Raw genomic sequence first — 24,395 nt, forward strand, 5'->3', positions numbered from 1 at the left:
AAATGTACCAATAAATGTAACTGTAACAAATGTAACAATCACTTCATGCTGTTCTTTCAATTTATCCCCCCTAAAAAACCTAAAAAAAAATATTCTCAGCTCTTTTCAACATTAATAATAATAATAATAATAATGATAATGATAATAATAACAATAAATGTTTTTTTGTAGAAAATAAGATTGTTAAAAGGATTTCTGAAGGATTGTGTGACTGGAGTAATGATGCAAAAATTCAGTTTGAAAGTCAGCTTTGATTTTTCCTAATAAACTGTTTAACTGCACTGACAAGTGAATATTAAATTATGTTGTGGGATAATTAAATATATTCTAAATAAACTACAAACATAAAATTATATAGATTTATTTTGTCCTCACATTCTTTCTTGTAACTCATCCCTCTCAGTGACACAGCTGACTGAATGGCTCATTATGCAGCTCATTATGCAGCATGTTTAGACTTTTTTGTCTTCTCAGGTGTGAATTCATGATAGTTGACGCCTACTCGCATATGACTTTTACCAACAAAAAGTGTCTTAGAAAATTTAAATCAATATATTGTTTTTTTTTTCTGTAAGTGAGTAAACAAGATGATTTTCACATCATTTAGAAAAAAAAATTCTTGGCTACAAGCTCCATTTTCTCAAAATATCTGGGAACCAATTTTCTGTATGTGTTTTTATTGCCTTATTCAAGTGATTTTTAACATTTTTAGTTTTTCACTAACCACGCATAACATTTTTTTTCTCAAAAACACAATCATGTACATACATGCTGCTCACATATTATTATAGCCTAGTTTGTGCTGATTACAGTGAGATTAGACTTCAGCCATTTAGATATTTATAAGAAACTGAAAAAAGCACAAATGTCAGGGCATGACAAAACTTCTCCAGGCCCCAAAAATACCCTTAGACTCCAGAGGGTTAAGAGGTTAACATATTGAATTTCGTTGCACATCATTACATCGCTGCAGTTGTAAAGCGGGGGCTTTTCAAGGCTAGAACTTGAGTCTGATTGGCCAATACTCAGTGAACAGGTCACGTGTGCTCATCCCAGGTTTAGACCTGTCAGTCTCGCAGCTCGCATCAGCTTCATGCGGCTTCATGAGAGAGGTGCATAAGCCCGGAATTGGACTATACAATATACTTACGAATATATTTACGATTAATAATGATTTAAAAACAATACATAACGCACCGGCCCAACCAGACCGCGGCCCACCGGGAATCTCCCGGTAGTCCCGATGGCCAGTACATGCCTGAAAACACATAATTATAGTAAAATAAATGGTGAAAACTTAAATAGAAGGCCGTGAATATGAATACGAATATGAATAAATATGACATCCGAAGGAGGATTTACTAAAGAAGAAGACGGTAGAGCCTTTAACACGCTCGCACCTTAATCTACCACGCACCGCCGAGTAGACGCGCAATGATCTTGAAGCGCAGATAGCGTGACCGCGCTACTCTCTGCAGTGATTCACATCAGCTGATGTGTAATTTAGGCTACAAGTAGGCTACAACAGCCATATAAAGTCTTAAAATATTATGGATGTTTTTTCAACTTTTTTTCCTAGCGGATATAATTTTTTTTTACACAAGTAGGATATACAAGGTATTGTATATAAAAAAAATAAATAAATAAAAACTGCTATAAACAAGCAAATCGAAACCTCGTCGATCACGTGAATTATTGGAAATTGTGCAACCAACTGAATAGTATGAATAATACTGCTGTTTAAAGCTCCCTTTCGATGGTGTAGCAGTTTACTGTGAATAGCGTATGATATGTATTACATGAGGATGATGGTTTTGCCCTCGCTTGAGCGACTCGAGCGGTTTCAGACGGTGTGTGAACGCATGTAAACTTTTACCTCAGTGAAAACTAGATTTACGATGCCTAACGATTCGACTCGCCCACAATTGTGGCAAACAGGTGTGGTGAGCAGTTCAACTCGGACCCTAAAGCAACACAATCAAAACACTAGTGGCTGTTATGACAACGTCAATGTGAGACGATCAACCTTCCCTTTAGCAGTTGTTGACCGGGAGAGCAGGAAATGTACCTGAGCTCAGCTTCTTTAGCTGTTGTTGACCGGGAGAGCAGGAAATGCACCTGAGCTCAGTTTCATCTATGAGCACAGCATCACTCTGTCTGTCACAGCCTAAGGACGTATACTCTCTCAGCACCGCTCTGGTCTGTAATTTACTAATATAAAGCCTTTACTTTCCTTGCCGAAAAGGTAAGTTTTATGTCCGATTTATTAAGTTGGATAACTTTTTAAATTGTACTGTGTGTGTAAATCAAGGTTGGAAGTGCGTAAAACAAAGTTTCTGTCCCTGTCAGCTATTTTAAGGCTGTTGTTTTCTCAGTAAGAAATGAATTGTGAAATTACACAGCTTTTACTGTTCACAGATTGGAACGACGTAAAGAGAGTTCATTTGCTTGTATTTACCTGTAGGCTACTATTCAGGCAGTCCTACGAGCACATTTCCTATCTTGACTTGTATTAATGAAAGACGACGAGCCAGTGACGGTACTGTTGGCTGTGCATTCCAGGCATATTTTTAAGAAGTTAATCCTATTCAAGTACAGTGTGCTATGACATCATGTCAGTTCAAGAAAACAGGGGAGGTTTATCAGATCAAGAAGTGACATTTCTTTGTGTTTGATCCTTCTGTTGTGTAGCCTATGTATAACAATAAATACAGGTGTTAACTGAATGTGTTAAAATGTACAAAAATAGAGTTCAGGACTATGTTTAAATATATCGATGTTGTACAACCAACGTTTGGTTTTCTTTTGTTTTGTTGCCAATTCTGCTGATTCTTCACCAAAATAATGGTGGAACTGACTTGATAGAATCAGTAGGAATATGTTGAAAACTACAAAATAGAAAAAAGTTTTGCATTGCATGCCAATATTTTACAGCAAAACTGTGTTTATGAATTTATTCATATACATGTGTATTTGTATAGTTGAATGATTTTGAATAATTTGAATACATTTTTAAAGGAAAAAAACAATTTTAATGAACAAAAAGTAGGAAAAAAAAACATTTAGCATTTAATGAAAAATCGAAATGTTTCTAATAAGTATAAAAAATATTTTTCCCTCTCATATGTTGTGTCTCTTTGTCCTTAAAGTTGCAATGAAACAGGAATGAAACACAGTGTTTTCTTGCGCATTGTGATGTGACTTGTTTTTTTATGCCTCCGTTGTTGATTGAATTTTGAGATGTGGGTGTTGCACTCAAAAATGGAGGCAGAAGAGTGTGAGATTACTGGGGCAGAGTTTAGGGAGTAAAATTGGAAAAGTCCAGCATTCATATGTCACTTTCATATGTCACCAGAGAGAAGTCTGCCGTTTCACCGGAAGGTCCTGTTATGACATTTTTATTAAAGGGGTCATATAATGTTGCTAAAAAGAACATTATTTTGTGTATTTGTTGCAATGTTTTAAGGTTAAAAAAAAAACACATTATTTTCCACATACTGTATATTATTGTTGCTCCTCTATGCCCCTCCTTTCTGAAACGCGTCGATGTTTACAAAGCTCATCGTTCTGAGACGCAAGGTGTGCTCTGATTGGCCAGCTATCCAGTGCGCTGTGATTGGCCGAATACCTCAAGCATGTGACGGAAATATTACTCCCCTTAACATACTGTGATGACGTGTCCCGGCACGACGAGACAAAAACAATAAAACCCATTACAAACGAGGCATTTGTTGCATCCAGTGGTGACATAATTACTGATTATAAAGACTTATACTGTCTTTTTATGCATTGTGTTGCGTATCACGCCGCGTAAACATAAAACCATGTCTGCATTTGTGATCGGAGAAACGACAAACAACAAGCACTACTCTACACTGCTCAAAACTCGTGTTTGAATCATCAGTGGCAAATTCTTTAAATATGTAAACGTACTTACAGGCTGTGAGTCAAAACAGCCGGCATTGTAGGTTCAGGAAACAGTCCTCCGTTAAATGCGTTGTACACACACAAATATTTGGGTTGAACTGTTCTGGAACAGTGTTGTAAATACAACTTAACCACGGATTTCTAGTTGTTTCCTCTTTTGGAAAAATCAAACAAAGTAGTTTCACTTTCACAATGAAACACACAGCGTCTCCACAACATGAGGGCGGCAGCAACAATACTACAGCAAGAATCAAAGTTACGCCTTTTTTCTTTGCATGAACATTTGGGCGGCGTTATGCAAATCTTCCCACAAAGTGACGTAGACATGTGGGGGCGTGTTTAAATGAAGCATCGGGGGAGTGTTTGGTCGAGTCTTAATTTTTGTAGGGAATGTATGTTTTTTTTTTTTTATTTAGTCTTTGAATATTTATTTGTGTTTTATATTTTAGTATTTGTTGTATTATTTATGAGAGAAAGGAAAACTTGAAATCACATAAAATGACCCCTTTAAACATTACTACATCAAAAACTTGGACTTACATGGAGGAATAGGTCACAATAAGATCAGGAATTTTTTGGAAATGACCTTAATGATGAAGTTTGTTCCCTGGTCAAAAACCTTAAGATCATGCTTTTACAGAACAAATAATGGTAAGTTTTCATTTCATGCTGACATTAAGTGACTAATATCTCAATTTATGTTTGCAGGTGTACATCCAAACAGAATTACATGGATACCTCTGTATCAGAAGAGAGTGACTCTGCTAGCAGCAGCAATGCAGAGGAGAATCACTCCAAGACCGTGTGCAAAACCCTCTATGAATGCACAAGTCTGGAGTCTGACTCTGAATCTGATGAGGAACTCTGCGAGAAAGATATTGAAGAACTTTTGAATACCAATCCAGATGTTTTCAAACACTGTAAACTTGTAATGGAAAGACACGATAAGGCATATGCCAGGCCTCTCGACGAACCAACACTCTCTATCAAAATCTCTGGAAGAGAAAATGTGGGCAGGTCTTTTCCTGGAGATGATGTCTGTGTAAAGATCTTGAATGGAGAACAGTGTCCGCAGGACGGTGAAGTGTTAAAAGGGAGGGTTGTCGGACTAATAAATAGAGATGAAAACTCCCTAACCTTCATCTGTAAGATGGTGGAAGGCAACCCAAAACTTGTTACACCTGTTAACAAACACATGACCAGAATACGAACAGTTCAAACAAAGCCTAACATGGGCATAGTTGAACTACGACAATACAAGTGTGGACGCTGGGTGAGAAAGGAATTTGTAAAGATTGCTGAGAATCAGTTGTTGATAGTCAAGGTTATAAAATGGGAAAAGGGGAAAACATACCCTCTCGGAGTGGTTACAAATGTAATTCTAGAGTGTGATGCTATGGATGAAAAGCTAGACATTGAATTTGGCTGTAAAGACACACCTCCACCATTGAAGCTACAAGAACCTGAAGACGATAAGGATTTAGACAGGACGAATTTGTGTGACATTATTACTTTCACCATTGACCCACCTACAGCTGAAGACCTGGATGACGCCATTAGTGTGAGGGAAATTAACTGTGATCACTATCAGATTGGTATTCACATTACAGACGTTGCAAGTTGCATTTCCAAAGATAGCGAGCAAGATAAACTCGCTAGACTGCATGAAAAAACAATTTACACTCCAGAGAAGGGAGACGTGACCTTCATGTTTTCAAGAGAGCTGAGCAAAGACCACTTGAGTTTTTTGCCTGAAAAGAAACGGAAAGGAATGTCATTTCTTTTATGATTTGAATTGAAAACAAGCAATATACTAAACTCTGATTTTGCTGAAACCCTGATTATATCTGACAGACGGATCTCATACGAAGAGGCTGACCAAATTATTCAGAAATACTGTTCGGATGACTCTGAGCCTCTGCGGTTCTCTTGTGTGGAGGATTGTGTAGCTGTCGCTTACCGTTTCTCAGAAGAGCACCGAAAATGCAGGCTGGAAGATGGATGGCCGTTTGGGAGGCAGGCAGGGCAAAGTTGCTCTCATGCAATGGTGGAGGAATTAATGAATCTCTACAATAGTGCTGCAGCTGAAGAACTCATATCTAGAGACGTCACAAGAGATCTCACACCACTGAGGTGCCACAGGGAGCCGGACTCAGAACAACTAACTCAGTTTAGGAAGAAATACGTTGAGCTAATTCCCATGTCGGCTTACTTTTCAAATATCTGTGAAGTAGATACTGAACAGAGTGAAGCGCATGTTTGGTCCAATCCACAATATGAAAATATGAAGCACAATGGCATATCATTTAACATGTTCACGTCCATATTTCAAAAGATGGAAGAGTTTACAAAGAGCAAAGACTATTATAATCTGATGCAGTTAATTTTTTCAGATGAAATCCATCCGACACTTATCCCTATGGTGCGGGAGTTTCGTGACATTCAGAAGAAAGCTGTCATCCTTCGGTCATGTTCCTCAACGGATTCCAGGTTGGGTCACTATGATTTACGACTGAACGCATACACCTGGGCGTCATCTCCAATGAGGCGTTATCTGGACCTTATCTTGCAGAGACTTCTGCACACCATGCTCTCTAAGGAGATCCTAAAGAAAGCTGACTACACTCAAGTTGAAATCAATAGGTTCTGCCAAACTGGCATGGATGCAGAAGAGAAGTATGATGCTCTGGTGTTGAGACAAAAAATGGTTCAGTTTGAACCCAAAGATGTGGTTAATCTCGCGGTGGTAGACCGGCTCACTCCACAGGGGCATGAATTCACAATATCATTCCCACTACATTCTAAGTTAGACGTCATCACCATCATGTACAAGCAACTTAAAGTTGTGGATCAGCCAAGATACAACAAGGAAAAGAACTCCATGAGCCTTCATTGGAAGAGAAGAGTGTATTCATTCAGTGAATCATTCAAGAATTTGTATCTGTTGAAGCCCATGAAGAATGTGACATCAGTGTCAAGCAACTCGTGGAAAAGACTGGTATCTGCCGTGAAACAGCAGGATTGGGTTAAGATTGAGCAGTGCCTCATAGACATGAAAAAAGGGGAGGATGAAGAAAAGGAAAGTGTGACAAATAAGGCTTGTTCAACAGAACAACGCCATTATAAGGAGCTTACCATGGAGCTGAAGTTGGGCACGGTTGTTCAGGTGCAGCTTGGGACTGAACTCAAATATGGCTTTCCAGTTCCTGTAGTTCAACTTCTCAGTGTTAATCAATGTTTTGAGATCTGTTTGGAGCACACGAGAAACCCTATTGATTGTTTTTCCAAAACAGTGTGCAATGCATCAAAGCTTTTCTATAACAGCTACAAGGAGTACCAGAACATCTGGAGCCAACTATGTCAGATAGACACCGCTTATAATGCTGGGGAAGAAAATAACAGCGTCATCTTAGAGGGTGTTCATATAACATGGAATGGAGATGAAACAAATCTCCAAGGGTTCTTTTATCTGACAAAGACTCAGAAAAAACAGTGGTCTCTGGATTTTGACCTTAGGAACTGCTTCTTGTGCATCAGACTAAGGGATCAGAAACTGGAGAACAGTAAGAGTGATCCAAAACATCTGGATAGTTCTGAAAGTTTAGACCTGCAGGGTTCACTACCTTTAACATGGGTTGCACATGCAGTAACCACCAAAACAAAAAAACAGAAGAAAGGGGACAATCAAAACAAAATTAAATTTCAGATCACGAAAAGATCTATGAGTTACATTCCACCCAAGGTTTTTGAACGGGGAACAAACTTCACCATTGAGGTCATTCCCAAAAAAATTCCGTATTTGTGAGTGATGTTTATTCTGCTGATGCATTTTAGATTTATACACAATTATACATATGCTAATGCAGTCTTTTTGCAGGGTCAGGGAACATGTGATTGAAAACTTAAAACGGGCTAATAACCTGGTGAAGAATATCGCCACTAATCAACAACTTAAAGAACTGAATGCCAGTAAGTGCAGCAACATGGCAGCTAGGTGCGGGCGATATGCCTTAAAAATCATATTTCACGAAATGAGTAAATTAATTTCATGATAAAGATTCACATTCTAGCTGGTTTTTTATGTATTAGAAGCAAATTACAAACAATATTGTATTCATCAAGACTTGGAGTCAATTATTACACTTATACTACAGCTACCACACCACTATTAGAGACGGTTTTTTTCACTCGGCCTGTCCTCCTCAGACTTGACGCACACGCAGGTTGCCAGATTGACGATAACAAAACAGGAACGAGCGCACTTGACGATGAATGAAATTAAATACGCTGTGTTTTCCCGCCAACTGGCAACCTGGGGTGCCGAAATACAGTTGAGTAAACTAGCAGTGGGCAGGTTTCACAAACCAAAACAGAGACTGACATTCCGGCCCAGAACGCACATTTTCAAAGGAGAATAACTGACTAGTATTGTTTTTCAGATAAACAAATGTTAACTTAGCATGTTTCTTAAATATCTGCAAACATATTATGGTATTTTTATGCTTTAGTAGAGTCAAAAACTTACATACAGCACCTTTAACACACAAGACATTCTCATCAGAACAACGAATAAACGAGTAACTATGGAAACAAACAAATAATAAAAAGCAAGCCATACTACTATTTTCTCTTTTTAGATGATATTTACTTACTTACCCTTAAACATATGTCACATAATCAGCTCTCTGGAATACCACCAGATATTTTATTACAAGAAATTTATCATGTTTTTGTAGGCTGTAAGGAACTTTGACAATAATTTGGCAAAGTGAGCTGTAATTTTAACACAATCAGACCTGTCTGAAACTACTCTTGCTGTGCCTTTCCTGAAAAATGAAACTGAACTAAATGCATATGAGTAAAAATTAACTGAACTAAAGACATGAGTAAAATGTAAAGGTAACTGCAATATAAATTCTGCCTACACATTAATTTCTTTACAAAAACTACCATTAATTTAAAAAAAATTGGAATGAATGAAAACATCTGCAATACTGCTTTGTCTGGTCTGGTCTATGGATGTCTTATATAACTGTTATTTTAATGTGCTGGAAACCCTCTTGTATTAGAGACATATGAAAATATCAACTTGGATAATGTGGATGAAAGCCTGAACCTGCCACGTCTGAATAAGAGCCAGCAGAAAGCTGTTGAGGAGGCTGTGAAGAAACCTTTCACAGTTATCCAGGGCCCACCAGGTACTGTTTAAAATACTGTATGTAGTAATAATATAGTTGCTTTAGTAATTGTTGTAGAACTTTGTACGGTCACTTTTTTTTTGTTTCAGTGTTAAGCAATTCATTAAATGTCACAAACTTTCCAAACTGATATTTGATTTCACAGATTTGTCCATTGCAGACTCATTTTGTTCACTGTTGTGAGTAGTGTCAGAAAATGCAAAAATCTATACGCACTAATAATCAGACTGATTTGCAGTCTTGGGAATGGAGATGTGTTGTGGAAAATGCTGAAGAAATTTACTCATATGCTATACACTGTACAATATTTCATCCACAGGTACGGGGAAAACAGTGGTTGGTATTCACATTGTTTACGGGTTTTTCAAGAAGAACCAAGACTTTCTGGCCTCTTCCAAATCTTTCAAAGCAAACCCTGATCAGAAACCCCAAAAAAAGCCTGCCATCCTCTACTGTGGACCTTCCAACAAGTCTGTGGACATTGTTGCAGGTGAATTGTGTTTGGTGGTCTTTTTTAATATATAGCATATACCCTAGTCTGTGTTTATACAATTGTAGAATGATTGAGTTTTTATAAGGAAGACACAAACTTACTGTATACAAGGCACAAATGTTTGGCCAGTGCAGTTCCATTATTCTTGTTTTACTTTGGTGGTGATAAAACTCATTTTCTTAGGGAACAATAGTACCAAGTAGTGGTTGACCGATATATCGCCAAGGCCGATATATCGGCCAATATTTGGTATTTTTCAAATATCAGCATCGGCCGATAAGTTTTTCTTTTTGGCTGATGTGTTCGTGGCGGCCTGACTGACTTTTATTTTGACGGCGCTGAGAACGCAGCACCTGAACACACAGTGCTCACATTCTCCCTCTTGTTCACTGTCGTTGTTAACAGTTCTGTCTAATATGGATAGACGTCTGTCTAATAATCAGATAGAATGGTTAAACAAAGGAATTAATTAATTTTAGCTGCATTTAAATAAATTTAGTTGACTAACTTAAAAAAATTGTTTATTATTAAATGTAGCTAAAATAAATTGTTTGCAACCAATTACCTTTAAAAAATTTAGTATAATTATAATTATATCAGCTTTATATCGGCCATCAGCCACCCTGCTTTCCAAGATATCATCATCGGCATCGGCTGTTACAAAACCAATATCGGTCGACCACTAGTACCAAGTGCAATGACAAATAAAATCAAACTTGTTTGAAGAATTGCCATTTTCAATGTGCATTGAGTGTTTCAGGCTCTGTTTTACCTGATAAACTGTACTTACATGACCCCATTGATCTTATGTCCCAGAGCAGTTGTTGAAACTCAAGGGAGTCCTAAAGCCTCTGAGAATCTACTGTGACCAGATGGAAATGCGTGAATTTCCCTATACAGGCAGTGACCTAATGCTTTGCCGCAAATCCCTCCGGGATGAAAAACCAAAAGAGGAGCTCAAGTAAGAGCCATTATTTTGTTGACGGGTTCAAAAGATTTTGAAGCCAAATTGCATGGTGGTAAATGACTAGAAAGATGGCAGCATCAATAACTTTTTTTTTTACACAGAGATTACTAGGTCTATTAGTAAAATCTGTTAAAAATCTGTTTCCACAATCCTTGTAGTATTATATGCCAATGGTGACCATTCAAAAATGAAAAAAACAAAAACAAAACAAAACACTTTATATGTTCTGAATGTCTGTAGAACAAAAAAATTTGAAACTAGAAATGTACCTTTTTATATATTCACATCAAAAAAATAATGTCAATATCTTGATTTCTGAGAGGCTAAATATTTACTTTTATTAAGAATAAGAAAAAATGGCTATTTAATACCTTTATTACACTTTTTGGTTTCAGAAATGTACATCTACAAAACTTATGGAAGGCATGCATTATCTTTGAATGTGAAAGTGATACTTTCTACCAGTGGTGGACCTTTGGACCCACATTACAGACATCACAACAAATAGTGTGTGAATATACCTATTAAACATCTGATTTGTTGCAGGGATATTACACTGATGTACCTTGTTCGTAAACCTCAGAACCCTTTTTCGGAAGAAATTATAAACTTTGAACAGCACAAATTATCAGAGGATGAAGTAGAGACGTGAGTAAAATTTCTTTATTTTTTTTGCATTCAGAGGCTTGCCACAATGATGCATGAACGAGAAAAGTAAGGTAATTTATTGTGAGACATAAAGAAAAAATCAGAGCGATATATCCAATATACAGATATGCCAGAAAAAGTAAGATCATTGAATCTATCCTATATGAGCTATTACTCTGTAACTCAGTGTTTCTGTCATTGCCATCATCATTCTGGTAATGCTGTAAATGTGACTTTGCAGCTACAGGAAACAGTTGAAGGAAGCTCACAAGCATGAGATTCAGAAGTATGATGTAGTGTTGTGCACCTGCTCATCAGCGTTAAAACCCGAAATCCTGGCAGTCATGGATTTCCGGCAGATACTCATTGATGAATGTGCCATGGCAACAGAACCAGAGGCCTTCATCCCATTAGTTTCCTACAATCCAGAGCAGGTGAGTGCTGGGAGGACATCATCATCGTCATCATCATCATCAGTTTTCAAACAAAACCAAAGAGATTCTGTCAAATGGAAGAGACTTGTGCCATTTGCAGCAGGTTGTCTCAAAGTCTGGCTAAAATTGCCCCGTTCCCTATGTAGTGCCCTGAGCCATTTGGTCCAATTATTTGGTGAAAGATTTCATTCCCAATACAGTGCCATTTTTATAATTCACAATGCACTCTGATAATCTATAGAGCAAAAAAAAGTGGCTTTGTTAAGAATAGCATAGCATATATTGTGCACTGTATACAGATGAACACTGCATGGAAGACTGAATCCCACAATGTGCTCAAATTAGCCTTTTAGTTCCTGTCTGAAATATCAACAACATCCTTTAATATGTCTTTCTTGACAAATCATTTGTTCAGACAAGTTGGGAAAAAAATGCAAGATTAATGTTTGATAATGAGATTATTCAACAAGAAAGCACCATATACTTTCTAAAGTTTTTTTTTTTTTTTTTTTTTTTTTGCATAATGCATACTGTTTCACACATTTTTTTAAACTAATAGGCAAAAAACATACTATCAGTATATTGAGAAATTAAAAAAAAAATATTAAAACAAAATTAAATAAAGTAATACACATCTAGATGACTTATGGACAGATGTGCACACTAATCCATTCTGTGTAAGGCATTTACATTTAGTCATTTAGCAGACGCTTTCATCCAAAGCAAATTTATAAATGAGGTCAATAGAAGCAATCAAAACCAACAAAAGGGCAATAATATGTAAGTGCTGTGACAAGTCTTGGTTAGCCTAATGCAGTACACATAGCAAGGTTTTTCTTTTAATATAATAAATAAAAAGAAAAACAAGTAGATAGAATAGAAAAAGAATAGGGAACGCTAGAGTTAGAGGGTCTTTATTTAAAAATAAAACAAGTCAAAACAATAGAAAAAGAATAGAGAGTGCTAGAGTTAGAGGGTCAAATGAATATGGAAGAGATGTGTTTTTAGCCATTTCTTGAAGATGGCTAAGGACTCAGCTGCTTGGATTGAGTTGAGCAGGTCATTCCACCAGGAGGGAACAGTTAATGAAAAAGTCTGTGAAAGTGCACTATAATTCGCCATTCACTTGCAGAACGCATGCTTCAAGAGGCCACGTAAGACAATGTACAGTGTATAGGAATGGAAGACATGCATCTTTTCAAAAGAAAAGTCATTATGTCACTCTCTTTTTTTCAGATTGTTTTGCTGGGTGATCATCAACAGATACGGCCGATAGTGCAGTGTGCCCTCTTGAAAAAGATGGGCATGCAGCAGTCTCTGTTTGAACGCTACATGGATCTGGCCATAATGCTGGACACACAGTACAGAATGGTAAAATAACTGATAAATGCACTAAGATCCTCCCTCAAATAACAATAGAAAACAATCTGGACAAAGTCTAACAAAGTTTTTATGTTGCTTTGGTGTTTAACAAATGCACACATATGTTAGCATGAAGAAATCTGCAGGTTTCCTTCAAAAGAGTTTTATAAAGGAAAACTGAAAACCGGAGCTGAACGAGGACCCCAATACCTGCTTAACAAGTCCGGACTGCCAACGGCGATCCTGTTTGGCCATGTGGAAGGAAAAGAAGGCAGTTTAGTTGTATCCACAAAAAAGGGCAATGAGAGCTCAGTGGCCAACACTGAGGAGGCAGAGCACGCTGTAAGTCAGAGCCTAATGCTGTCTTCAGTTCACCTGAAGATACTAGATAAAAATACTCACAGAAAATACTAGTCCCTTGTATATCTTTTTAATTTTTTCCAGGTCCGTGTGGCAGATCTTTTGATTAAACAGTCAGGTGTGGCACCTGAGCATATTGCAATTCTGACCCCTTACAACGCACAGGTATCAGAGATCAAAAAGACAGCAAAGAAGAGGGGCATTGAAAATGTCACTGTTTGCACAGTTATGAAAAGCCAAGGTGTGTTATTCTGATTATTCACCTTTTAAAATTCTAATTAAACTCTCTTTATTCAGTCTTTATTTACATTTTACCTTATATTTTTAGGAAAGCTTTTATTTGATTTTATTATTATACATGTTTATTTTTGTTTTAACTGGATTTCTGTTCTCTGTGTAAGTGCCTTTATTGGATTTGAGACTCCTTCCCACTCTTAACCTTTGTTTCTGTAAATAACGATTGGCAAAACAGAACAGAAAGTTTAATGCTCTGAATGTAAATTGCTGTGTACAGGAAGTGAGTGGCCATATGTGATCGTCTCTACTGTACGCTCCTGCTCCATATCTGATATAGAAAGTGACAGACCAAGTAACGCCTGGCTTGGAAAAAGACTTGGATTCATCACTGATCCAAATCAGGTCAATGTTGCCATAACTCGTGCACAGGATGGACTGTGCATTCTGGGTAAGCAGTGAAAAGTTTTTTCACAGTGACCATGAAAATCCACATAAAAAAATGTAAATGTCTTATAAATCAAACTATCAAATATCGAATTCCTCACTACTGCAAAAATGTCCTATTTAAGGAATAGTTCACCCAAAAATTAAATTTATGGAAAATTTGAGTTTGTTTCTTCATCAGAATAGATTTGGGGAAATGTAGCATTGCATCACTCGCTCACCAATGGATCCTCTGCAGTGAATGGGTGCCGTCAGAATGAGAGACCAAACAGCTGATAACAACATCACAATAATCCACAAGTAATGATGGATTTGTTTCTTACAAGCTTTTGGCTTCATAAGATGTTAACTGATGGACTGGAGTGCTGTGGATTACTTGTGGATTGTGATTGTGATGTTTTTATCAGCTGTTTGGTCTCTCATTCTGACGGCACCCATTCACAGCAAAGGATCCATTGGTGAGTGAGTGATGCATTGCTACATTTCTCCAAATCTGATGAAGAAACAAGCTCATCTACATCTCGAATGGCTTGAGTGTGAATACATTCTCAGGAAATTAAAATTTTTAAGTAAACTATTCCTTTGATGATTCACAAACACAAAGTGACACAATACTTCGTCAAACCTAGATCTATTGTTTTGCCATTTCAAACTGAACAAGCTTTTTGTGAATGTTTTGCTCAAGAAGTCTGGTGGTGCTATGTTTCTTTCAAATAAATGCCATTTGGTTTGCTATCTCATTATCTAATGCAATGTTATGCAGTCATTTATACATGTGGCTGAGTTGGCTCTAAATGTTCATGCCAGCACTTATGCACACATAGGTTATATGTCCCCTTTTTTTGTTATCTCTTAGGTAATAGTAACCTGTTGAGATGCTGTGACCTTTGGAAAAGACTCCTGGATCACTATTACAGAGCGCACTGTGTGGTGAATCCAGCTAGTGACATTAAGGTCAAAGCCAGAAAGCTTAGAGGAAAGTGACGGTCCTTACTGTATGTGCTTCACATGGAGCAGGTGTCTGGTAGATCCTTGCTGTCATGTTTGCAGACTAACTTCTCTGGCCTTCATCTCCCCCTTCTGGTGGCCTTTGACTAGCACATGCTTCCCTCTGCTCTGACTGTGCGCAGCTCTTTTTAAGGTCCATCTTGCAGATGTCTTCATGTCACAGCTCTCGTTACAGGATGCGTTTTAGAAATCTTCCAGTATTTATTCTGCAGATGTAGCGCACAAGAGCAGCCGCAGGCCTTTGGAGGAAGTTCAGAGTTTTTTTTGGGAATCCAACATGAGAAAAGGGTTTTTAGGCAAATGACTAATGATATTAACCAATTTTGGTGTATTTTTCCCATTTTTTTTAGTTTAATGTTGTAGTATTTAACTTTAAATCAACAAGGGATATTCTGTATCCCTTTGGCAAATTGGTGGCTAAATTGTATTAATTCATACGGTGTAACTTTATATGTTTCGGTGATGGTTATGTGTAGGGATGGACCTTCATGTTTTTATTTTCTTATTAGTTCTGTGCAAATTTATATGAAATAGTTATGTTTTACCATGAAGAAGCACGTGTTTTTGTAGATCAATACACTATTCAACAATTAAAAATACAAGCACTCATTTGTGTACCATTCAAAACCCAAAATGAGAATGCTTAATGCCAGTTAATTTGAAAATCTAAATGGAATTCAAACTTAAGTAGCTAATAGATTGCAGAAATACAGTTAGAATTTAAATGTCAACAAGTAAATTAAGTGAAGTGCATCTGAATGATGGTTTGATTGGTTTTGATTATTCAATTATTGATGGTTTGATTGTTTATAATTAATAAATTAACTTTAATTTTATGGACCAGTGTGGACGATTTTTTTTACTATAATTCCATTACCTGTTGAATTTCTTTGAATATTTAGTACATTTAAAATTTGAATATGTTCCCTACGTTACTTAAACATGAGCATGCTTATCTCTGATATAATATACTGTAATTTAGCCATGCTTTACTGAATGGGATCTGTTTTGTGAATATGGGTGACCCTGTTGCAGAAATGCACTATTCAGGAAAAAAAAAGTCATTTGTTGCCATTTTTCTGTGACCAAACATGTGCAAAACAAATACTACAAGTCACATTCATGAAAAATAATTTTGTTTAGCTTTGGCATGATTGGAGTTTTTTCCCAAAACTTTTTGCTTTTATACATTTCAGCTGTATTTTTCCAAGTCTTATCTAGTTTAAAAATAAGTTATTTATTGTTCAAACCATTTTAAATGTGTTGCAGTTTAGCTATAGTGGGTGTCTGATGAAATTGTTTTCTTTCTGCTCTTGGATCAAGCCAGCTTCTGAGGCTCAGGTTCCAGCACTACTCTGGGGCGGGGACCTTCTAGCCATCTGAGGGTGCTGTTGAAGCCCAGGCTTAGATTTCGGCTGGGGCTGGGTCGGAGGCGGTGTGGGTTTTGCTGCAAGGATGGAGCCTCCTAATTAAGGTCTTACTAGGCATACTAGAAACATCCAGGCAGGTGTGTTGAGGCAAATTGGAGCTAAACTCTGCAGGACACTGGCCCTCCAGGACCCCTGCTATTGACAAAATACTTTTTTTTTTTGCCCACAAATTTCTTTACTCTGATGCATCTTAAGTGACTCTGGATAAATTATCTGGAAAATGCATAAATTCTTGCCATCGATATTTTACTGAAACATTTAAATATGAAAACACATTGTGATTAGCTCTTGGCAAACCTTATGTTAAAATATTTTTGTATGACTCATTCGTACTTGTAAATGACCAGGCAATGTATAGTAGCATACATTCTCAAAAAATAAAAAAAAAATAAAAAAATTTTTGCACAAAACTGTCACTGGGCCCTTTCAAAAGGTACTAATATGTACTCTTTAGATACTTACATGTACTATTCTAGGGATAAATAAGATACAAAGATGTACGTTTTAGGTTTTGACCTTATGGTAGTGATAGCTTTGTACTTTTTTCTGAGAGTGTGTATCTATGCTGATTTCAAGAATTCAGAACAGTGACCCTCAAATATTCACCGTGAACCTCAGTCATAAATCAACACATCAGTCAACACATTTTTAATATAAGTGTGAAAATACACATTTAATGAGGTCTGGACGTGTGTTCGGAGTTCTGGCACGGTGCGAACAAAATAAAATCAAGGGTTTGATTCTTTAGCCAGTTTGGCCATGTTCAAACTGTTGAAGACATGAGCGGTTTGAATCCATTATGATGGTTAGAAACCGATAGATCGCTTGAACCTATTAGTACATTTGTCTTGATTTATTCTGGCCTCAGGTCCCAACACGAGGGCCAACAGATTTCACCTACCTGGGCACTGCTCAAGAGACTCTCTTTTACCCCGGGCTTGTTTGTACCACTGCCCAGACAAACTAAGACTAAGCTTAAAGAGGGTCTAAGGAGCAGGAGGCTTCCAGAAAAAAATGCTCCAGCAGTGTTTCACGTTGCGTGAGATTGCTCTGAAGACCAAACACTTGTCACAAGTATTCGGTGCTTGGCTTGCTTACAAATTTGGAGACTTTTATTCCCAAACTCATGTCCATTATAATCGCTGATTGACCTTGCATGACATTTCCTATGGATTTTACTCTCGTTTGCAGGAGTTAATTAACTTGTGGAAAGCCCTCTGGTGGTGCTGTGCTGCGGCCGGCTCGCTGCAGCTTCATTTAGAACTAATCTGTATGAAATGAGAGGTTTGTGCCAAGAAAGGCTCAAGGTTGCACTGGGATTTCACAAAACTGATGCCAGTGCTATGTAACACATTGCAAATGAGTCGACTCCAATCAAAAGAAAGCTGGGACAAATTTGAGCAAGACAAATAAGTCATTCAGGGAACGCAAGTCTTGTACTTGGGACAGAGCAATGTACGCTACTTTTAAACTAGGGGAAATGTTATCATGTTTATCTCAATCTAAAGGGACATCTGTGGATTTAAACGGAGATTGCATGACTGACATCATTTTATGACATTGACTCATTTGGAACATTTGCCTGAAAAGCTATTATAATTATGTACAAAAAAATTCTTGCTCTATCTCCCTCACACTCACACACAGACATTTTTTTTTTTTTTTTTTTGTACTTTTTAGCGATTTTCATTAATATGTTCAAACAGTAGGTGTCAGTATTCTCACATAATTACAGAAACAGAAACATTTATATTGCAATAGAATGCAGACAAATGTGTTATCAGACTTATTCCAAAAATGTACAATAAATCCAGAACGATATATATATTGTTTTGAGACTTGTTAATAGTAACTTATTTGACTTATTAATATGATACCTATAATAAGCACTTGAGTCAGAGAATTAATAAGATATTTCATTTAAGATTAGAATACATATATCATAATCTGATTTTATAGAACTATATACAGATTTTTGCAATCTGTAACTATTACTTATATAAATGTATATTATTATTTATATTATATATAATTATATATAATAAATTCTATGTGCAAATTGAAATTTATATTTGGTATAAATATAGAAAGAGAGCAATTGTGTAATAATGTAATCTATAAAAGTATATTTGTAAACATTTTTCCATTATGATTTTTTTAGATGCATATTATATAATATTTTCTACTGTGTATAATGTTTTAATCATATGAGAGAGCTATTTCTTTCATATTTTGCTTTTAAAAGCACCATTTACTAGTATGTCTCCATTTACTATCCCGATCAGTGAGAAGGAATCATTGATGGTAGTTTTTAGTTGAGTGGTTTCTCCTGTGACCTTCTGAATGTACACTTTGGCATCAAGACATCTCAACATTCTGCATTTTTCAACAAGATGTACAACAGATGTGAGATGCAGATATGACATAATACAGGTCTCTATTTAGTCAAACCACAGAGTAATCCAGCACTAAATTGGATCTAGTTTTTAATCTTATAATGCCAAAATAAAAAGTAGCCATGGGAAGCTGTGATGGCCACATACAGAAGACGCTTTATGCAGAAAAATGTCCAACTGTGCAAAAAGCACTATGATAAACAGGTTAGTGACAGATTGACATATCCACCTGTTAACCTCTAACACACCTGCCAGAAATCGTTATAATTTGAGATTGAGCTGGTCTATGTATCTGTGGGAATGCCAACTCTACCTGCCAAAATCTGCTCTGTGGACAGCAAAAAAAAAAAAAACATTATGCAACCACCCCGTTTTGAGTTTAAAGTGATTTTGGAGGAAAATGATACAGCATAAAGATGTGCTTGCATTTAAATTGCAGCACGTACAATATGGACCTTGAGCGCAAAGTTTGAAAAAATGGCAAATCCTAAAGCCACCCAACATATGGTGACTATACAAGTTATATTACACAGCTGTCTTGACTTAAAAGAATAGTTCACCCAAAAATGAATATTTGCTGCAAATGTGCTCACCCTCAGGCCATCCAAGATGTTGATAAGTTTGTTTCTTCATGGGAACAGATTTGGAGAAATTTAGCAACGTCACATGTTTACCAACGGATCCTTTGCAGTGAACGGGTGCCGTCAGATTGAGATTCCAAATAACTGATAAAAACATCACAATAATCCACCCCACTCCAGTCCATCAGTTAATGTCTTGTGAAGCGAAAAGCTGTACGTCTGTAAGAAACAAACCCATCGTTGAGGCTCTTTCATTTTAAACCATCAGTTCTGGCTAAAAAAAAAGAGAGTCCATAATCTATAACGCTTCCTCCAGTGAAAAAGTCCATCTCCTGTTGTCGACTCAAAATCAAAAATCTTTTGGACTGTTTTGGGTTGTAAATGGCGCTTGATATTTTTCTCTTGATTCAGACGAGACCAATTTTTCACTGGAGAAATCAGTATTACAGAGGATTCTCTATTTTAGCCTGAAGCAACTGTTTGTAGTTAAAACATCTTAATAATGGATTTATTGCTTATAAACAGGTAGTTTTTCACTTTACTAGATATTAATTGGTGTTTTTATCAGCTGTTTGGACTCTCATTCTGATGGCACCCATTCACTTTACATACATTGGTGAGCAAGTGATGCAATGCTACATTTCTCCAAATCTGATGAAGAAACAAACTCATCTACATCTTGGATGGCCTGAGGGTGGGTAAATTATGGGTGAACTATTCCTTCAATAAATGATTTTAGCTGTATGAACAACCTGTGAACATGTAAGTATCTGCTTCAGATGCAAAGGTTTTTTTTTTTTTTTTTTTTTTTTGCTTTTTCCCCAAAAGGAAGACAATAAGATTATGCTGCCTTCTAAATTCCAAGACTAATCATTTGGCATCATTTGCAAAGAAGACAATCCCTGCCAAAAATAAATAAATAAATAAATAAATAAATAAATAAATAAATAAATAAATAAATAAATAACGAGAATAAACAGGCACAGTCTGAAACTTTCTGTGTTTGTAACGTTGTGCATTGCAGCATTTCTCATGTTACGGCCTCCTTAGGATGAATCGCTTATGTTTTCCTCATTTTTAAGTCACTCTGGATAAAAGTGTCTGCTGAATGAATAACTGTAAATTAAATGTCATACGAGCCTTCAGATCACAAAGGACATCTGGGTGAAGGTGACAGCGCAGTGCTTTCCCTCTGAAATTAAGTTTAACTTTAAGAATAAACACGACAGCACACTTCATTGTCATTATGCTCTTATTATTCTTCTTCACTGCTCAGGATGATCAAGTAAAAACATGCTATGTGGGACTACCTCTCACGAGAAAACACCGTTTTCCACAAGAAACTTAGGTTTCTATTTTCAGGGAGGCCAAATGAAGACCGAGGCTGATCAGGCGTGCATGATACCCAAGAAATAAATCCATTCCAGACTGTGAAATGTTTTCCTTTAAAGGATAGCTTTCAGCACAGATAATGCTCAACAATATTTCAAGGAGGATTGTGCTCCTCTGTTGTCCTATAAACATCTTCTGAGGTTATGAGGTTTAACGAGAGCTGTGAATATATACAGTCGGGCACTACAGAGCTTATATTCCTTTAAAATGGGCTCTGGCTACTTAATAGATACTCATTTCAGGTCGTCTATTGTTTTATTAGTGATGTTTGCTGATGCGAGCATCACTATTTGGAACTCATCACACGTTGTCTGTGCCACTTCAGATCTTGCAGCTTGTTGAAGAGAGGTGTGCTATTACTTTCCCAAGCAGTCGGACCTGTTATTTTTGCCTGGTGGATGATAAAATGGGCAAAACAAACAAACAAATCCCTTAGACTTACATTAAAGGAAGATACTTTTGGATTTGCCATGATTGTATGTTTCGTAAAAATGTAAAAATGTAGCAGTGTTGACACTGAATCTGGCAAATGACGTCTAAATTTAGACTACTGGTGCTGTCTCTCATAAACAGAGATATTCTGATCATTTTCAAGTGGTAAACGGAGTGCGTATGGCTTTTTCCTAACTCCGCAGGGAAGGCACAGACGGTATGGAATGGATAAAAGCAGAAACAGAATTATATCACCGTTTTCTAAAACAGAACTTGGCTTTGAATTCACTTTGTATCAGTGCCGTTATATCAGCTCGAGGTAATAAAAAACAGGACATAAGTCAAATCCTTTACTTTCTTTTTTTTAGCATTACAACTGCAGCCATCTTGCAAATTATTTACAGTAGGATCTAAAAGTCTGAGAACAACAGTGAAAATGTTTCTATTTTGCATTTTTCTAATTTAATTAAAGGAATAATTCACCCCCCCAAAAAATAAATTTGACCTTCAGGCCATCATTGATTGTTTTAAGTTATTGTGTTTCGTCATTGTGAGAGTTTTTGAGGATTTTAGAAGTACATCACTTAAATCACAGTAATTCACACACCACTCCAGTCCATCAGTTAATGTCTTGAGATTGGATTTTTTTTTTTTTTTTTTTTTTGCTTCACAAGATGTTAAATGATGGACTGGAGTGGTGTGTATTATTGTGATGATTTTATCATCTGTTTGGACTCTCATTCTGACGGCACCCATTCACTGCAGAGGATCCATTGGTGAGCAAGTGATGACATGCTACATTTCTGCTGTCTTCCTCCGAACAGTCTCAGCACGATTACAGTGACTGAATGCAATTATCATTTCATTTCCTCTATTGCTGTCACATGTGGAGACAGAGATCTATATCGGTTTCTATTCATATATCTGAACCTGTGATTCATTAATCATGCTTTTTTTTTTGTGAGCTAGTGTATAAAGTGAGATACTAATGAAAAATTGAAAATCACACTCCTATTGCTCCAAACCCGTGCGGTCATTTTTGCAGTGGAACGTAAAATGAGAATTATTGAAAAATATTCACAGAGCTCTTTTTCATCAACAGTTCGACCTTGTTTGTAAAACTTTATATTTTATTATCAAATGCATTAAACTTTTTGCAAAAAATGTTGTGGCTATTGGATAGCTACAGTTCTCATATAGCTATGTAATATTTTCCACATCAATCAATAAAAAATAATAATAATAAAATTAAGAGAAAAGTCATAAAAAAAATTAAGCTGATCATAATTTCTTCTGTCTTTCTTTTCAGTTTTGTTATCTATCTATCTATCTATCTATCTATCTATCGCCCAAGACACAGACACGGTCTTGACAGGTGTCATGCTAAGAGACTCATCCCCACACAGTTAGAAATACACTTGTGCTTCTAGTCAGTCATCATTAGGGCTCATCAGCACAAAGCAGGACTCATTCAAAAGTAAATTACCTGTGAGGTCTGAAGCTGCATGTCAGCTCAAAGGAAACGATCTGCACGACACATACAGTTACCGGCACGCCACTTGTCTGGATAAAAACGCCTTTATTGGCGTCTATCTGAAACACTTTGCCAAGCGCAAACAGCCATAAGCTCGCGCTGCTAACCTCAATAGTAGCGCGCGCTCGTTCTGCCATAGGCTTACATGACAACACTTACATCGGCTGGCGTGCCATCTGTCGTGAAACGGGACAAATATTTCAGGTTTGTTGAACCTGAGCTCCCGAATGAACCGGTAAGAAGGGATGCAGCGCTGTGAATGAGAGAGAATAATGCGGGAGTAACTCAGGGATGTTTTGGATGCATCGCGTGCCAGGACTGAAGGTTTGATGCCCATCCACAGGCTCGTGTTTTGATGAGTTTGGAGGCGATCTCTCCTGCGTGAATCATTTACCGCACAGATAACCGGCTGGATTATCGACGAGCAATATGCGGTTGTTGCTTGGTTTTGTTTTGTCAACTTTTTGGCTATGGGAAGCGTCGCTTTCTCGCGTTTACACCAATCACTGGGCTGTTCGGATCCCTGGAGGACCATCTGAAGCTGATAATCTCGCCTCTAAATATGGCTTTACTAATTTGGGTCAGGTAGGCATATTTTTCCTGTTTTTAATTTATTTTCCTGGTCACTATGCGCATTTAACGCATCTAGAAGTTGCATGAGAGTACATCATCACTGGTATGAGACTGTTATCAAAAACTAACAAGTTAGGTCATGCATCATTTAATGAAATACATTGCTTATGGCTTTCATACTACATTTGCACGCAGCGGTTCGCAGTTGTAATTTGACAACTGTAGGCAGCGAATAATCGTGCAAAATGTGAACAACTCAGTGCTAGAATGAGACTGTGAGTTGTGTAGCAACAGTCAACCAATCATTAACGGGCTCCACGCTTGGCTAATTAGATATTCATGAGCCATGTACAGTAGCAGAAACTTTTACGCACATGTTTTTAGTTTCAGTGAAGAAATTGCGCAAGTGAAAATGTCAAACAATGAGGTGAAATAAGTTTATTCCAGTGATGAAGAGACGATTATTATTATTATTATTATTTTACAATTCTGTGGACTCACGGCTAAGATAAACAAAGCAGACATGCAGATTATATGGTTGCCCAATCAACCTCATAATGCAAATGATAACGTTTTCCAAGGGTTTACAAATGTTTATTGGAAATCTGCAGGATTACTTAGTAGGCCTTATGGAACAAGATAATTCAGTATTGAGGTGAGATTGATCAACCAATGAGAAGCAAAATTTAATCTAATTTCTAAAACTCTGACTACTTAAGCAACGTTCCATTGGTTATTTTCAAGAGGAGGTGGAAGAATTCTGAGTTCCGAATGTTTGGAATGCTTTGAGGCTGGAAATGGGAAATTTCAGCTTGAGTATTCCCACTTCCGACTTGTTTGGATCATGACACTAGCAACTACCACTAGACCACCCACACTTCCTTTCCATAAAACCACAAGCTCTAAAAACATGTGGGCCAACAAACCCGAGCACTTGATTGGCTAATACCTGTTTTTTGTTGTGGTTTAAAGAGACTAT

General features: G+C 37.0%; 1 protein-coding gene and 1 pseudogene across 1 annotated transcript in view; both read left to right on the forward strand.

Annotated features, from left to right (window-relative positions):
* The first annotated feature begins 1,703 nt into the window (after positions 1–1,703).
* Positions 1,704–15,874, forward strand: LOC109084232 (annotated as a pseudogene).
* Positions 15,875–22,756: 6,882 nt separating this feature from the next.
* Positions 22,757–24,395, forward strand: part of LOC109084261 (proprotein convertase subtilisin/kexin type 6-like) — a 65,493-nt gene continuing 63,854 nt past the window's right edge. Inside the window, exon 1 of the mRNA XM_042759452.1 lies at positions 22,757–23,428. Within this exon, the coding sequence (XP_042615386.1) occupies positions 23,273–23,428 (156 nt within the window). The 5' untranslated portion in view covers positions 22,757–23,272. The remainder of the gene's footprint in view (positions 23,429–24,395) is intronic.

Source organism: Cyprinus carpio, chromosome A7, assembly GCF_018340385.1.
Source record: "Cyprinus carpio isolate SPL01 chromosome A7, ASM1834038v1, whole genome shotgun sequence".
Classification (NCBI taxonomy): domain Eukaryota; kingdom Metazoa; phylum Chordata; class Actinopteri; order Cypriniformes; family Cyprinidae; genus Cyprinus; species Cyprinus carpio.